The sequence below is a fragment of the Ceratosolen solmsi genome, unplaced genomic scaffold, assembly GCF_000503995.2.
Source record: "Ceratosolen solmsi marchali unplaced genomic scaffold, CerSol_1.0 scaffold53, whole genome shotgun sequence".
NCBI lineage: Eukaryota > Metazoa > Arthropoda > Insecta > Hymenoptera > Agaonidae > Ceratosolen > Ceratosolen solmsi.
Genome location: NW_011948441.1, coordinates 749,601 through 766,790, shown reverse-complemented (window position 1 = coordinate 766,790; position 17,190 = coordinate 749,601). Strand labels below are relative to the sequence as shown.

The window sequence follows — 17,190 nt, the reverse complement described above, 5'->3', positions numbered from 1 at the left end:
TTATGACTTGTAAATTTATTTTTTGAATCTTATTTTTCAAGATATTGAACCTCACATGCATTACAATTATCGATAAAAAGTATTATTGTTCTTCATAAAAACTTCTTTAAAATAAAACTTTTATGGAAACATTAATTTCTTCACCATCCCAGCATATAATAATAATTTAATATTTCAAATATTTAGTAGTTTCTATAATTCTATGAATTTCACTATTATCTAACCGCTTTCACAATTAGAAAATAATGTATGTTCAATTATAATAGATCTATGTCTATTATATAATAACTGAAATTGTGAAAGAATTTTTTAATTAAAAATGTTGCTATATTTATTTTCTTTCTGTTATTCTTTTTATTCATAAAATTTATTATTTTGAAGTATTTATGTTTAACCTATTTCACTAAAAAAAAGTACTAATTTTTCTACATTTTCTGTTCTTAATCATTTCCTCTTTGCAGCATATATTTTTATAATACTTCAAAGAAATTGTATTATACAAATAAAATGTCTAAAATCAAAATTAAGTTATATATAATTTTGAGAATGATTATAATGTTATAAAATGTAAATAAAACTGAAAGAAAATGTAACAATAATTTAACTAATGCATGCCAGTTAATAAAGATAATTATATTTTTAACTAAATGAACAATAACCTTAATTTTTAATAAAAGACTAGAAAATATTTTTTGTTTAACTTTTTATTATTATAAAGTAACAATAATTTAAATCAATGACAGTATATGAAGTGAATATGAACATGAAATTTCCTGCAAAGAATGCTTTAAAAATATTTCATTCGAGGCATTCCAAATTTAATCAAATGTTTTCATTCATTTCCAAATGAATCATTTAAAATATAACTTCGTTACAATTGATTAATACGATAAATAGTTATAAAAATACAATATTTTTTTTTATTAATGAGATTATATTTCATTACGTTAAATTATGCTTAAAATATTAATGTTTCGCAAATCAGTAAAGTAATGAATAATTATTATACCAAATACATAACTCAATTTTAATTAGTAAGAAAATAATATTTAGTATATAAATAGAAGGTACATAATTACTGAAAATAATTTAACAAAATCACTTTTTCTTCCACAAAGAGCTGGTTAAAGTTAATATTGTTTATTAAAGGTTTATTACGATATTAATTCGGTCATAAATATTCGTTTGATGTTAAAATGTAAAAAAATTTATAAAATAGTTCTACAAAAATTATCTTAATAAAATTAAGATTGAAATGAAGCAAAGTAGAAAAAAGCTTTTACAGAACATATTTAGAGTAAAAGTATCATGATCAAATCTACTTTCATGTATGACAAACAAGTCAATATCTTAAACTCTGAGTCTTCTATAATTACTACATATATGTAGTATTACATAATAAGGAATAAAAAAGTTCAAATAATAAAAAAACCCTTGTAAAGAAGTTGTAATTTCGCAAATGAATCTATGAATAATTAATCTCTGAATTGTTATTGTTTTACCAATTAATCACTTAACTTAACAAATTATTTTATATATTAAAATGATTATAATTGTATTTATTTGTATCTTACTTTTTAATTTAATTATAAATATTTTCTTTTGAAATTTTATTTATAACTTCAATTTTTAATATAACTTTTTCTTTTTATTGTGTTAATATTCTAATAAATTATAAGCTAATAAATTGATTTAAAAATTGCCACGATTAATTTAGAAAAATATAGTTGATTACTGAAATTAATAAATATAAAATAAACATGTATTAAGTAATATATGAAAATGTTAGTAATGTTAGTTGCATAAAAATTAAAATGTTAATATAATTTTTGCAATAAGAATATCTATTAAGTTACGTCAACATATTGCAAAAAACAAAAAGAAAGAAAAAATTTTAGTATCTTTAAATGATTATACGCAAAAAAAGTAAAAAAAAGATAGTACAGTATTAAAAGAGAATGAACCGGCGCTGAAGCCAAATATAAGGAGATACATGATTCGGAAAAACTGATATGTTTTTTGTAAACCTTTATTTATTAGATTGAAAAAAATGTATAGTACATTTTTTTAAATTCTGCAAAAAATAGAATTTTTTAAATAAAATAAATATGAATAAATATACGAGTGTGAAGATGATTTAATTATCTCTATTTCGAGGCTTCTTTCACTTTTTATAAATAAAAATTGAAAATTAAATGAATAAATTAGCCTTGTACATTGTGATTGTCATTAAAAGAGCGATATAAGTCTGGATTACTTTTGTAGCTCTGCTCTTTGATGAAAGCTTAAATGATAATGGCTATGCGACGAGTTAAACAAAGATGGATCCATATTAAGCAGTTTATTAAAAGCAAACTCTTATTGAAATGATGAATCAACATAATTAGTGTTCATACGGGATTGGATGAAAGAGTACGGAAATGCAATTATGAAATTAGTTTAGAATGGAGGCGGACCCTTGGGTATGTAATTAGTTTTGTATATAATGTAATAAGGCTAGGCTAAGCCTCATTTAATAAATCCTCAACATCCTTTACGGCTAAGGCTTAATTGTTTCTAATTTCATTATAATTAAATTTTTAATTATCCTTTATTTAATTGTATAATTTAAATATTAGAATAAATTTTTCACATTTATTCACACAATATTCAAATATCTCATATTTAATACGATCAATTTTTTAAGTATAAACATATACACTTTTAATTATTCTTTTCAATCAAATATACTACTTAAGTAATATTATAAAGTTAATAATGACATGTTTCACACGTTAGAAATACAAATAATCATATTTTATAAATAATGAAAATAAAATTCAAAATGTTCCGTATAATATTCTGCATGTACTCACAGATTTCTGATTTGCTACAAAGTACATAGCCTGTTATATATGCATGTACATCGAGAGTTAGAGAGAGAGAGAGAGAGAGAGAGAGAGAGAGAGAGAGAGAGAGAGAGAGTAAATATTTAATTTACTTTTAAAATATACGTCTAGAATAGTATAAATAATTCAAAAATTCATTTAACATCTGAATTTATCTTTAACACTAAAATATTTTAGAAATACAATAAGTACAATTTTATGTGCAATTAATAACAGTATTGAAGAATATTGATATCGAGGACATGAGCAAAGATTTTAAATTAATATGATAAAATTTTAAATAATTTTGCTCTTATATTCACGCGTTGAACATTTTTTAATTACCTGCCATGAAATACTTTAGCGTTCAATTGAAATTGATTACAAGATGATGATTAATAATAGTTTAAAAGACATCGCCCGCCAAAGCAAGAGCCAATGAATTTAGAGTTCTTATTGGTCATATGAGGATTAGATACTTCACCTTCTCTATATAATATAGATGTCAGACGCTTAATGTTCAACATTTTACTTTATTAATATTAACCTTCTAATTAATCTTTTGCATTAAGATATAAAGCAATAATGTCAGAGTACGACAAAGTTCGAACAAAAAAATTAGTATTGAAAGGAGAAAAACACAAGTAAAGTGGGATTGAAAAACGTATTGTACGCATTCTTATATTTATATAAATTTAATACAAATTTGTTTTGGGCAATTTTTATTTCAGATCGAAAAAAAGGAAACGCAAACTACAAGATCGAAATGAGCAAATTGATAATAAGACAGACGAAGACACTATTCGCCACGGTAATTTAAGAAAAAATATAAATACTCCTATTTTTTTAAATATAACCTTACATGACTTCAATATTTGTTACGATCATATTTGTATAGAAATATTTTGTAGAAATTACATAAAGATTTTTAAAATTTTGTTAAAAAAAATATTTTAATAAATTCAATCATAAAATCTTAATTAAAAATTTAAAAAAGAGTTAAAAATATTGAAAAAACTATATAATAACTAAAACTAATGTCACCTTTCTGGTAACATATTTTTTATTGCTTTTAAATATTTTTAAGTAATTAATGTATGCCTTAATATTTATAAAAATACTGTTTTTTAGGTGGTTGGTGGAAAACATTGTTTATAACAGATATTGTTGGTACAGTTGCTATTGAATTTGGTAATTTGACTTACATGAAAGCACTTGACAATGGTTTATTTACACTTGGATTGCCTCATGATGAAGGTGATGGCCCTCACCCAGAAGAAATCTTGACAGCATTTTCAGTGAACGAGACAAAAATTGCTCTAAAATCTGGTTATGGAAAATATATTGGAGTTGATAAAAAAGGAATGGTTGTAGGTAGAAGCGATGCTGTAGGTGCAATGGAACAATGGGAACCAATATTTCAAGTATAAACATTTTACTTTAATTTCCTTTTGTTATCTTTTAAAATTATTTTAATTTCATAAGTTCAATACTAAGTTCAATACATTCGTATTTAATTATAAATTTATTTTATAGGAAAACCTATTTGCACCCAAAAAATTAATAAAGAAAATTTAGTGTTTATTATTAAATATGTTAGGAATAAAATTTTTTATGAAACAATATCATTTTAAATGTTCAATATCATAATAAGACCCATAAAAAGTTGAATATCTATTATATAATTTATCACCTCCTTGAAAATACTATAACATAACGATAATATATCCATTACAAAATATTAAATAATATACATAATTCTTCTGTGCTTAAATTGCAATTAATATTAGAATCTAAAATATTGATTTGAAAATTTTGAACCAATTAAAATAAAAATATTCTTATAAGTATTAAAATGCTGTACTTTAATCAAATTTTCATTAAAAAACTTGTTAAAATAATTTACACAAATGATAAGTTATAATAAATAATAAAGGTTTTTATAAAATTAAAATATTATTTTACGTAGGATGGAAAATTAGCAATTTTAGGAAATACTGGATGTTTTATATCTGTAAATGAAGATGATGACATTATTTGTAAAAAACCAACAGCTGGACCAAATGAATATGTATGGATAAGAAGTATGATTCAACAAATTGATGATCCTAATAAAGATATACCAACAGAAGAACAGGGATCCTTAGAAGAGGTTGAAGTTAATTATGTGTAAGTAGAAATCAACTATGAATTTTGTAAACAAAGCTTCAATTTGTTATTTTTCTACATTCATTTTGCATCATGTATACTTGACATACAAATCATAAATACTTTTTTAAAAAGTTAAAAATACGTAAAGAATAATTAAAAAATTTTAGACGGAAGTTCCAGAAATTTCAGGATAAGAAATTGAAAATAAGCAAGGATAAAATTTCAGAATTGAAAAAAGCAAAGGAGGGTGGAAGTTTCCATGAGGTTTTACTCGATAGACGTAGTAAGATGAAAGCTGATCGATATTGTAAATAACTTAATTTTGAGGAAAATGCACATGTAAATATATTTAAACAAAAGAAAAGACTATTCATCGATTTTGTAAAGTTACTTTTTTTATTCCATTATATCGAATGACAGTACCGCTGCATGCAACAGTTGACTTATGCAAAGATTTATTGCCTCTAGTTCTTGTGCTTTGGAGAGGTCATTTTTACTTTTTTTTTTTAAATATTTTTTCTCTTTATAAGAAGGATCCGAGCCCGTAGTTCCGAAATCTTCGTTGATGTTTCTCTTCGGTATACATACATACATATAAAAAAATCAACGTCAAATGAAAATCTCGGAAGTCAATCTTAATTTAATAATTATTACATATACATTGCAAGTAAATCGATTATTTTTAAGTGTACATGCGCTGAGAAAAAACATATAATTCTGTTATAATTAAGAGCTTTGAAGCATTCTATACATTTCGATTCATTTACTTTTATTAATAAGTGAGTTAAAATATTAATTTTGTTAAAAGAACTTTTTTGATAACATTAATTGCATTTCTGCATTGATTTTATATATTAAAAAAAAAAGATAAAATATATAAAATCTTGTTTTCGAATATACCATTAAATGTGGTAACTATTTACAGAATTAAATAACAATTATCTCTTAAACAAAGCATTAAAATGTTGTTTTTTTTTTTTAATTACTGGAACACTCCAAAGCTCTAATTTAATCGTCTTGATTTTATGTTGTCCAGCTTTATCACTTTATAACAGAAATCATATAATGTAGAAAAAACGTTTTCCTTTAAATAAAATTATCTTATTTAAATAAAAGTATTGGTTGAAATAATTTATTTCAAATACAGTAAACTGATTCCTTCACAATTTATTTTACACAGAAATAAAATAATTATCGGTAATGAAAATTATTATTAATAATTAACAAAATCACTTAATAGAAGTCAGCAAAAAATTTTATTTTAATTTAAATATTTTACAACATATTTTTAATCAAATGTATATAAGTAAATTAATTAAACTTATCCAACTTTTTTTTTAATAAAAATTTGGAAAAACTTATACGATTTGAATTTTAATAAAAATTTAGAGAAATGTACATAATAAAATTCATAATTTGTGCTTTGACAGCTGAACATCATAACATCGAAGAATTCTTTATCGTGTTCGTCAATAAGTCCTCGCATCTTAAATTCCAAGAATCGATATTTTATTTGTTAATCCTATCGAGTTAATTTTTTTGATTCTTAAACATTTTCGATTCCATGGAATCTTATGCCACAAATTGTATAAAATAATTATCTTAAAAAGTAATAGGTGCTTCAAATGTGAGAATGAAGAAGTCTTTTAAAAAGGACTTTGTTACATAACTCACAGACATATTGAACGATCCGCTGACCATTCGTCAGTTTTGCTCACACGAATGTTACATCATCCACGTAACTTCCGAATCTTGATGACTTTTTCTTTTATACATTATTAAAAAAGAAAATTAAGATTCATGAAGATATCAAAGATTACAGAAGTAAGCTATTTACTTACAAGAATGATTATTCCTACGCGAATTGCAAAAAAATATATTTAAGACAGAATTATTTATAATCTATATTTTCTTATCTATGCACTAGTGATAAGTTTTACTTGGAAAATAATTTTTAAATGTACACAAATTTTTTTTTTAAACTTTTCCATTTTTCAATATTTTTCCTTTATAAAAGCAATTAATTTTTTAAGATTTAAATAAATTAATTAGCGCTTTGAAAATTAGTAATTTATGCATATTTCGCAATAAAAATGGGAGAAAAATATATTTCCCAAAATACAAATAAATTTTCGGTCCTCGATCATGATTCATTATCACGAAGCGCAATTCTAGATACAGTCGTTCACGATATAATTTTTTTTTTAAGAGCTAACTAACTGTAAGACTAAATCAATCTACTTATTTGTTAAATCATGACATTTTTATCATAACAAAATAGCTGAACTAATAGAAAATAATCCGCAAGTTTTAAAAGTATAATATTTTTTTTTTGTCAATATGTTTGAGTTGAAAAATTTAGCTTTTTAACAAGTAATCGATATCGAAAGAGATAATAGAAAGCCAGGACTGTTTCTTCGAGTAGGTGGGTGCTTTTTATAAGATGAATGAATTAACTCCGACTGATTGTTTCAGCTGATTCTTGTATCCATCTGAGACGCTCCCTCCCCATGCTGCTGAACTTTCAGCCATTCAACAAACTCATCAAGCATTACTGGCCCTAAAATATAATAATTATTTGTAATGTGGAGATAATAATAATTGTCATATTATTAAGTTTGTAGTGCAAGAGAAAAAACAAATTCTAATTGTCCAGTTACGTTAATTGTATATAATATTTACAATATTTGAATTATTTTCTAATGCCACTCAATTATTTAACTTGGATTTTATTTACATTACAGTTTTCCTTACATTTGATTTGATTAAATAATAAATACTGAAATATTTAATTGCTTTAAGTTCATTCATCATTTTTATTATTATAAAATTGCTTATTTTATTATGCAATCGAAATAATTTTGCTACAATATGTTACTTGCATTTTAATTTCTATTTAATGAAACCGTTTCAAAGTTGAAAAATTCTATTTAAAATTGTACTAACTTATAGAAAGTATAATAAAATAATTGTATAATTTAATTATTTTTTTAATTTTACAATTCTAAACATTTTATATTTCTTGAAAATTAATATTAATTACAATAACATGTCTTTGCAACTTTTATATTTTACAATGCAATACTCTTTACGATACAAATTTTATGACTAAAAATTATGATAAAAAGATAATATAGGATCATTTAATTGATACAAATTTAAATTAATATAAAGTTTTTAACATGTGAAAAATTTAAAGGTATAAATTATTAAATTGGCATTTAATGATTTACAAAAAAAGGTAACGAATGGCTTTTGAAAGAAGAAGATTACATATAAATATAAAATTAAAATTTTTCAATTATCACTTAATTATTTAAATAAATTGTTTTCATCCTACTTACATGCCCCATCCAAGTCGTAATTTGAAAGATCGTCATTAATCGTTCGTGAAAACTCAAGAATGTTACACCACTGATCTTTATTGATAACTTTGTACTTTGATTGATCCAAAAATTTGGCAAATTGCGAAAACAGTGGCCAATGTTTTCCTAATAGTAATTGCAGCATAACTCGCGCTGTCTCCATATCCATACTACGTTGATCCTTATCCTGCTTTAAAATATAATATTTTTAATTAATATTCATATGAATTTTTAAGACAGTGAATTAAAAAAAATAATTGTATAAAATAATAATTTAAATGTTGTTAGAGACAATCATTTGTTTCAGACGTAAAATAAAATACAATACAAATCATAATCTTGAAAATAATGTCTTTAATTTACTTGCTTAGCAGAATGATAAATAATCGTAGGCAACATATACAAAATTCACTTACCCTAGCAAAATCGTAAGCGTATCTGTAAATTCCTTTGAAGATGTGCTGGTCGTTGAGTAAATTTCTGAGGTGGTCCATTTTTTGCTGAACTTTGGCGATAGAGTCGCACTGGAGATCCGAGAGACCCTTGAGCCACTCTGTCATTGTGAAGAAGCCCATCTGCCGCGCGTTCATCTTATAGGCAAGGACGAGCATAACCACGTTCTCGGGTTCGACGCCAATATCTTCGCAGAACTTTTCCATACCCTCGGGTCCGAGCATATCTGGTTCATCGGCCGTCGTGTACTCGCGGAACCAACTGATGCAGCGCTTCTGTGAGAAAATCTGGCCGTTTGCACCATCCTCCGCTTTCGTATGTCGCCTCACACTGCCAAGAAATGTCAGTAATTAATAAATAAATAATCTTAACCTTGCGTTTTATTAGCTGCTTTAAATGTAGTGCAATCCATTTCTTATGATGTTGATGAAGGGCCGGAGTATGTACTTACTTTATCAATACATATGAGTGCTCGCACTTTTAATGCAATTGTGATGGCTTCGGTGAAACTTTGAAGGTACACAGCATACGTACATAAACGAGTAATAAAAACGTTTATTAATGACGTTAAAACAGATATGAACAATCTCAAGAGAAAAAATATATGAATTATTTTAAAAGCATACAAAGTTTGATAATTTTAAACGATTATTTAATACCAAGTTTATATCTCCTTTGAAAATGGCCTTGTAAATTTCAAAATATTAGTTTCGAATATATTGAGCAAAAAATACATTTTTGTTGTTTTCTCTTTTAAAAATTTACTGTATCGTAAGTAATTAATCTGATTTTTTAATTAAAATTGTTTCATTGACAGTTTATTTTATAAACTTAAGATTCTATAGATTTAATTTACTCTTTATTTACTCTTTCATTTAATATTAATAGATAAATAAAAAAGCTCCGTTCATTTAACTGAATATTTTTTAGAATATTAGGAATATAAGAATAAATTTCAAAATATTCCTTTTAATAACTTTGATTAACACTATCAGCAATGTAATTTTATAACAATTTAATAAGTGATTCATGCTACACTGATATTGTAAACATTTATTATTTTTAAATTATAAATCTATTACAAAAAATATATAAATGGTACATGGAAAAAAAATTAATAAAATATAATTCATTTTTTATTAAATATTGTAATTTTTAATAAATAAATTGATTCATTTTTTAATAACAAATTTTATGTTATAAAATCAAAGCAGAAATTGTATTAGAACGTGAAAAGTTAAATTTAATTTGTATTTGATGTATATAGAAAGTTACTTCATATTTTAAAATAATATGTGTATTATATGTCAAATAACATTATAATTATAGCAATATATATAAATATTATTAATTACGCCGGTTATTTTATGGATTTGTTTTATGACTAAATTACATATTAAGTAAACACGGGTAAAGTTCCATGTAATTATTAAATAATAAAAATCTTGGAATTATTTTGTCATCTACAAGATATAGATTAGAGTAATTAGGTAATTTTAAAAGGTAATGTTAAATAGTCGCCAAATACTTTTAAGTCTTTAAACAGATAAATTCTTTTATATTGGCAAATATTTACAGAACAATTTGCTTTCGTTCTATTATAAAGACATTGCATTCTAAACTCTAATGAGTTTAGGAAAAAAAGCTTAAAAACTACACAATTAATTTCCAAATACTTAGCCAAAGTGTATATATATATGAAATAAATTAATATATGTGATAAATTTGTAATTTCATTAATTTTATTAAATTGGCTTAAAAACATGAAACAAAATTAAATAAACTTTCGTAAAAATGATCTAGAAAATCAAAAGTAAATCATTTTAATAATTGTAAATTATGCAACGTACTTATTTATATATTAATACTTAGAAAAATATTATTTAAAATCCATTGTAAATTTTTACAACTTATATCTTGTTTTTAATAAAACAATATTTTTAAAAACGACTATTATCATTATAAATAATTTAAAAAGTATTTTGTTTGAGTTTTTTTATGTTTTAAATATTTTATAAAAAATAAATTATTTAAACCAAGCGTTTTATAAAAATAATTTAACATGCATTAACTAGTATCTTAAATATTTTTTAATGCACAGTCACATTTGTTTATTTTGAGCATAAAATTTATCTATTTATAAAAATAGGAGAGTAAAATGTATTTAACAATGATTAACATAATTTTTAAAAATTACTTAATCATAACAAAATATTTTTCAATAACATTAAAGATTTATTCATTATACAATTATTAAGCTCGATGCTCTATTTTGGTATTTTATAAGGAAATATATCGAGAATTTACCTTTATAACCACATAAAAAACTGAACTTTTTTTTAGTTAATTTTACGTACATTATAACACATTTATAAATTATATTTATATAATCTGAATTACTTTTGTATCGTGTTAATAAGCAGTTGTATAAACCACTGAATTATTTTATCTCTATATTTTTAACTTAAATACGTTTCATATTTAAATTTTAATTGTAATAACAGTATAAAAGAGAAAATTCGATATAAACACAGTATTATCTTGTTCAATTGAAAAGTAAAAAATCCGAACGACCCTTGCGATTGAAAATGAATGGTGACAGGTTTATTTTTTTCTTCATCGATATATTTTAAATATCCCTCAAAAAACAAGGCTCCTACTACGTGAATACGAACCTCTCGCCTTCCATACACAACAGAATAGTCTGCAATATTCCAACAAACAATGATTGGTCGTATTCCGAGCGTGAATATAAAACGCGTCTTCGCGCCCCTAAAATAGATTGAATTTTGCAACGTAAATAAAAAAAAAGAAAAAAAAAGAAAAATACAGAATGAAAAATGAGAAAATTTGTTGCAAAAATTTTTTATAGACACACGCACAGAGGTGTAAACATGAAACACAATGCAGCGAGGACGAAGACGACGATGATCTTCGGTAAGAGTCCAAAAATAATCATATTGCCTCCCTCTACTTGAGACATTCATTCAAGCTTGGCTAAGAGACGAATGTCTATCTGTATGTACTACATAAATGAAAATATGTGGCGCAAAAAATATCTTATTTACTAGAATTATTTTTCGTTCAATTCGGATTTACTTGATATCAAAGATAAAGAGATAGGGAGGGAAGAGAGATAGATGTGTGCGTGTCCGTGTAAGTATGCCAATACATATATGGGCATGGATACTTTAGTGAGAGTGAATTCGAAAGAGAGAGAGAGAGAGAGAGAGAGAGAGAAGGAGAGAGAGAGAGAGAGAGAATCAAGTAAATTGAAAATTTTAGCGTCCAAGAATAAAGTCGGTAAGATTAATAGAACTAATATTAAAAGTGACTTAATTATTAATTTAATCTCTAGTGTAATAGAGTGCTACTGCAACAGACAAATTTGAAAGGGTAGTATTATAAAAAGCTAAAAAAATATGCAATTTTTACTATTCATTGTAATAAATGTGCTAATGTTCAATATAGCCGAGTCACTTCATAATAAAATTTCAAATCCCTATCTAATATTTATTAGTGTATATATATATATATATATATTATATTCATGAATTCGTAATTCAGAAATAGTTTCATAATATAAAGATTCATTCACGTGGTGGATAATTAATATTAATTTCATACCGTTTTATTCTCGATGAACAATATCATAAAAATTGATAGTTTTAATTAAGAAAATGATTGTTCAAAAAATATATTAAGTTTTTAATTTTATAAACAAAGTGAATAGATAAATGTTATTAAATATAATATTATAAATAAGAGTTTTACTGAAATCATATAATTTGTTAGTTATGATTGATTGTAACAGTAAAGTATAAATTCTTAATAAATAATTACAAGTCATTAATAAAAAATCGATGATAATAATAATAATAATAATTAACATATTATAATAAAAAAAAGTTATATACGTGTGGTTAAATGCCAATAAAAAGGAGAGTGACAAATTTATGTTTTATTATTTGTGTTAATATGCACATGAGCAAAGTAAGTAAAAATACAGAAGGAATAAATAAATGACAGAATCAGCAAAAGAGAGAAGGAATAAAAAATTAATGAATGAAAATGGAGAAGAAAATGGTTCGAGGGGAGTTGCAGGGAAAAAAATGTAATTGGTTAACATGAGTTATTAAAATGATACATATTTACGAAATATACCTTAATACGCGCGGTTAAGGTATAGTATAATATAAAATATCCAAACATAAAAGAGAAAATGCATAATGTAAGATTTTGAAGTTTTCAAACAGTAATGTAAATTATTCCTTTCAATGATATTGTTAAGGAACTATGTAATGTAATAAGTATCATTTATAAATTTTCAAAAGAATGAATATGTTAATATAATATATATATAAATAATAATTGGAAAAAAAATTAATAATCATGTTTCAAAAACCTAAAATAAAAATAAAACAAATTTAGAATTTAAGAATATGTAACAAAATTTAAAATTATAAATTTTTAAATTTTTTTATAAATCAATTCATTAAAGAAAAATTTATTACATTTTATAAAATAAAACAATATAAACGTTTATATATTATCAAAGAACAATAATGTTTATAAGAATTTTTTTTATTACTGGGTCATAAAGTTTTATTTTACATTTTCTATTTTATGGCATACATTCTATATCATGTATGCCAATACACTTATAAAATAATGAAACAAAAGTAATGATGTAATAGTTGTTTATATGAATTACTTTATGTTTTGTATATTTTCAATGTAATTAAAAAAATTTTATTTGAAATGATACTTTTTTAAATAATATAAAATTTTAATTATTTTCTGTCACAATCGCAATGAACTATTTTATTAAATTAAATACTGCACTAATTATGTTTTATGATGTTGCTTATAACGTTTCATATTAATTTTAAATTTATTCAAAGTAAAATAACTTTGTAAGTATACTTATCATGATTTTATAAGGTTGATTAATTTATCATTTTTCCTTAGATAGGACAAAAAGAAATCTGTATACTAATAAACGATAAATAAACAAACCTAGATGTGTGTCTGAGTCGTTTTGTAGGATGCCTAGGCATATCCTCAGGCGCGCTTGGCGGCATTTCGGATGTAGAATGATTGTTTGTGCTTGAGGGCGCTCTTCGCTTAGTGCGAGGCATCCCTCTTTCTCCTAAACCTAATATTTGTTCGTATGCACTCTGTTGTTGTACGCCCTGAAGAGTGTACCTTCTACTTTGACTACCAAAGTGATCCACCTGAAATTCTTGTTGACTATGTCGAGAATTCTCCCAGGCAGCCTACAATCATAAAAAATGTATCAATAAACTGGACAAAAATCAATTTTTATTTTTTGTAATACTAAAGCTAAAATATTTTTAAGTGAATTTATTTTAAAATTATGTGTATATGTGTTAATTAACTCATAAATTAATAATTCCATTGTCTGATAAAATTATAATGATGAGTCTTAAAAAAATTTATTTAAATATTTATTGTATTATCTTGTAGTTATAAAATTAACTTTATCGAATAATTATAAATTACATTATTTATTTGAAATAGAATTCCATTTTTATTCTTAAATTACAAAATATATAAAAATAATCATAAATAAAGTTAATCTATAAATTATGAATTCTTGGCTTTCTCATATAAAATATGGTAACCCTACCAATGAAGCAACTGAAAGCCAATCTGGAAGTATTAAATGAAATCCATTTTTATTACACTTTTGTTTAAAACTGCTTCGAGTTCTGTAATTCATGTTATCTGAAAATTGTTTTGAGCTTAAATTGGTTACCGGAAAGCCAAAAAACCAGTGTTATAAATTTTGAAAACGTGGGATCGAGAAGGGAATTTAGAGCGTGAAGGTTTATTTTGACAGTTCTTGAGTTACTAAAACATATAAACATCATCACTAAGCAACAAAATTAACCTACAGAATTACTGTAACCTAGATAAATCATTATACATGTATACTATTCAAAATTTATAATGTAAATAGAACTTTACAAATTAATGGGATTATATTAAATATCGGTATAAATAAAATTTGCATATTCCCAATAAAAGTATAAATTATAAATTATACTTGTATAAAAATACAACCAAAAATATATGAATTGCTTAAAAATTATTAGTTTTCTAATTTATATCATTTGCATTTGAAATAATGAAACCCATTAAGATAAATAATAAGATATACATCACATTTAAAATATTCATAATTAATAAAACAATAAATCCAATTTTACTATCTCCTAGATAATTTTAATGCAACAGCATTAAAAATAAATGATTATTTATAATGATAATAATTATTTTCAATTTTTTTTTCAAATAAAAATAAAATTAAAAAATTTGATTTGCAACTGACGTATAAAAAATTTATTACAATAAAAATAAAATAAAATAGTAACCAGGTATATTTAAAATCAATTATAAAATATTTAATTTTATTCTAAATGCTTAACTTATTTATAATAAATCTTATGCCAATGAATACAATGTAATAATTAATATCTATTAATTCTTATATTTGGCTAACAAAAATAGAATATTGATTTTCTTACTGATGTAATAATCAATTATAATATTAATAGGAAATTGGATATTATTGTTATAAGTGATCCATATATAACTACAGTAAAAAAAACATACAAATAAAAAGGATAATAAAAACAAAAGAAAAAACAAAAACAAAAATAAAAAAATAGGCAAAATATAACACTGGATTTAGATGATAAATGAGCTAAATTGAATGAAGATAATTGGATATATAAGTATGAAAAATTAAATTCGTTGCACTTTTAAAAGTTTCGTATCAATAACTTATTAATCAAAGTAGTCCCAGTACTTCTTAGAGCAAACTTCAATATAGAGTTACTGTAAAGCTTACCAAAGAATCGAGATGATGGACACTACTGGACAAGTTGAAGGAGCTGAGCCTGTCCGTAATGTATCCAGTCTCGTAGCGACTCACCTGGTCCCGCTCGGCGACGTTCGACAGGATTGAGGTTAGGTTCATCAATACATAATGTGCGCACCTTCTCGTCTGAAAATCGTACGATCCGTAATTCTGCACCTCCTTAAGAGACAATCTCGGGCTGTTGGCAGAACCCAAAATGATCACCTCATTACCGCACTTGCATTTTTAGGACTACGCGTGTACATACAACGTATGTACACCAGACCAGTACTGTATAGAGCATAATGATAAAAAGGGCAAGGCCACACATGTATAGATGTAGTCACACACGCAAGTAACGTTGATCGCAACGAATCGATGATGATACTGATGATTGACGAAAACAAAAAAAAAGGAGGAAAGACTTGGTTTTTTCGTCGATTATGGATGTGAATTGCTTAAGCAGAGAATTATGATACGAGGGTTATAATTATATTTTTAAAGGGTGTGGTGTTGGCACATTCAGAATTTGCGAATATATAATTTCAAACTTTTAGTAAGAATTAGTAATAATGAATGAGAAGAATGAGTAATAAATTTTACAAATTGACAACCCTTAGCTCGAACTTTAAAATCCAATTGAATTAGAAGCTCCAAGGCTCAATTGCTACCCGAATAAGTTAAACACGTAGTGTAAAAAAATTGTTTGTACACGGTATTGAAAATTCATTAAAAGCGATAGTTTTAAAATTCGTACAAATAAACACTTTTGTACTTTTAACTTCATTTTAGCTCCGGAGCTCGATTTTTTATTCGATTTTTGGGGGGTAATTAGTTATATGAAAGCGACATTGCAGGCTTCCACTTGAGTTTCACATGATCAACTACCACCTATGTGGTAAAAATTTACATATGAATAGTATCATCGAAATTTAATACGAGGAGACATGCATTCAATAAAAAAAGTTTTTAATGAAAGACTAATTAATATTAATGTACATAATTAGAAGATATTGAGGAAATAGGGAAACGTATTTATCTTTGTTTTCCGTACTTCTTACCTAAATTCAATCCGACTCCAAACTATACAGAATAACAACGATGACCATCTAATTAAAAGTAATCTACTAATCAATGAATAATTTCAACAGGACACGATTTCAAATTTGTTCTCCCTTTTTTTTTTCTTTTTTTGAGGTTAATTGATCGTAAGGTAATTCATACACCGTTTACAAAAAATTCTTCGTAATTTATAATAAAAATACAATCACAATGGAATTAAATGCACAATTACGATTCACTTGTTAAAGAATGTAAAGGGTTTAAAATCACTTGTATTGCACACTACACAGCCGTTGCTACGACCTCCGACTTTCTGCCTATAACCCCCACTACCTTATTAAATGAAGAGCATTTTGCATCGCACTAAGTGACGCTGATGTTGATCCTGCACCGTCAAGGCTAT

The 17,190-nt window shown here is 24.7% G+C and overlaps 2 protein-coding genes across 6 annotated transcripts; one reads left to right on the top strand and one right to left on the bottom strand.

Moving 5' to 3' along the window:
- Positions 1-3,355: 3,355 nt before the first annotated feature.
- On the top strand, positions 3,356-5,579 carry FRG1 (FSHD region gene 1). Its single transcript, XM_011503891.1, has 5 exons — positions 3,356-3,511; positions 3,599-3,678; positions 3,999-4,291; positions 4,837-5,036; positions 5,186-5,579. The coding sequence occupies exons 1-5, from the start codon at positions 3,453-3,455 to the stop codon at positions 5,331-5,333; spliced, it is 780 nt and encodes a 259-aa protein (XP_011502193.1). The 5' UTR covers positions 3,356-3,452; the 3' UTR covers positions 5,334-5,579.
- A 1,510-nt stretch (positions 5,580-7,089) lies between these two features.
- Positions 7,090-17,039, bottom strand: SCCRO4 (DCN1-like protein SCCRO4). Of its 5 annotated transcripts, none has more exons than XM_011503886.1 (6): positions 16,787-17,039; positions 15,717-16,112; positions 13,856-14,115; positions 8,800-9,166; positions 8,363-8,573; positions 7,090-7,578 (listed from the first exon to the last, which is right to left on the bottom strand). In XM_011503886.1, exons 2-6 carry the CDS (start codon positions 15,843-15,845, stop codon positions 7,490-7,492), a joined length of 1,056 nt encoding a protein of 351 aa, XP_011502188.1. In that variant the 5' UTR covers positions 15,846-16,112; positions 16,787-17,039; the 3' UTR covers positions 7,090-7,489. The 5 variants fall into 5 exon arrangements, with proteins under 5 accessions (XP_011502188.1, XP_011502187.1, XP_011502190.1 ...); XM_011503885.1 differs by having other exon boundaries at positions 15,717-15,924; XM_011503888.1 differs by having other exon boundaries at positions 8,363-8,570; positions 15,717-15,924.
- Positions 17,040-17,190: the final 151 nt, after the last annotated feature.

Coding starts and splice junctions, on each gene's coding strand:
- FRG1 (XM_011503891.1), top strand. CDS start 3,453: ATGTCAGAGTACGACAAAGTTCGAACAAAAAAATTAGTATTGAAAGGA. Junction 3,512..3,598: donor TTGAAAGGAGAAAAACACAA/GTAAAGTGGGAT, acceptor TTTTTATTTCAG/ATCGAAAAAAAGGAAACGCA. Junction 4,292..4,836: donor AATGGGAACCAATATTTCAA/GTATAAACATTT, acceptor TATTTTACGTAG/GATGGAAAATTAGCAATTTT.
- SCCRO4 (XM_011503886.1), bottom strand. CDS start 15,845: ATGAACCTAACCTCAATCCTGTCGAACGTCGCCGAGCGGGACCAGGTG. Junction 9,167..13,855: donor CGACTCAGACACACATCTAG/GTTTGTTTATTT, acceptor ATTTCTTGGCAG/TGTGAGGCGACATACGAAAG. Junction 8,574..8,799: donor ACGCTTACGATTTTGCTAGG/GTAAGTGAATTT, acceptor TATATTTTAAAG/CAGGATAAGGATCAACGTAG.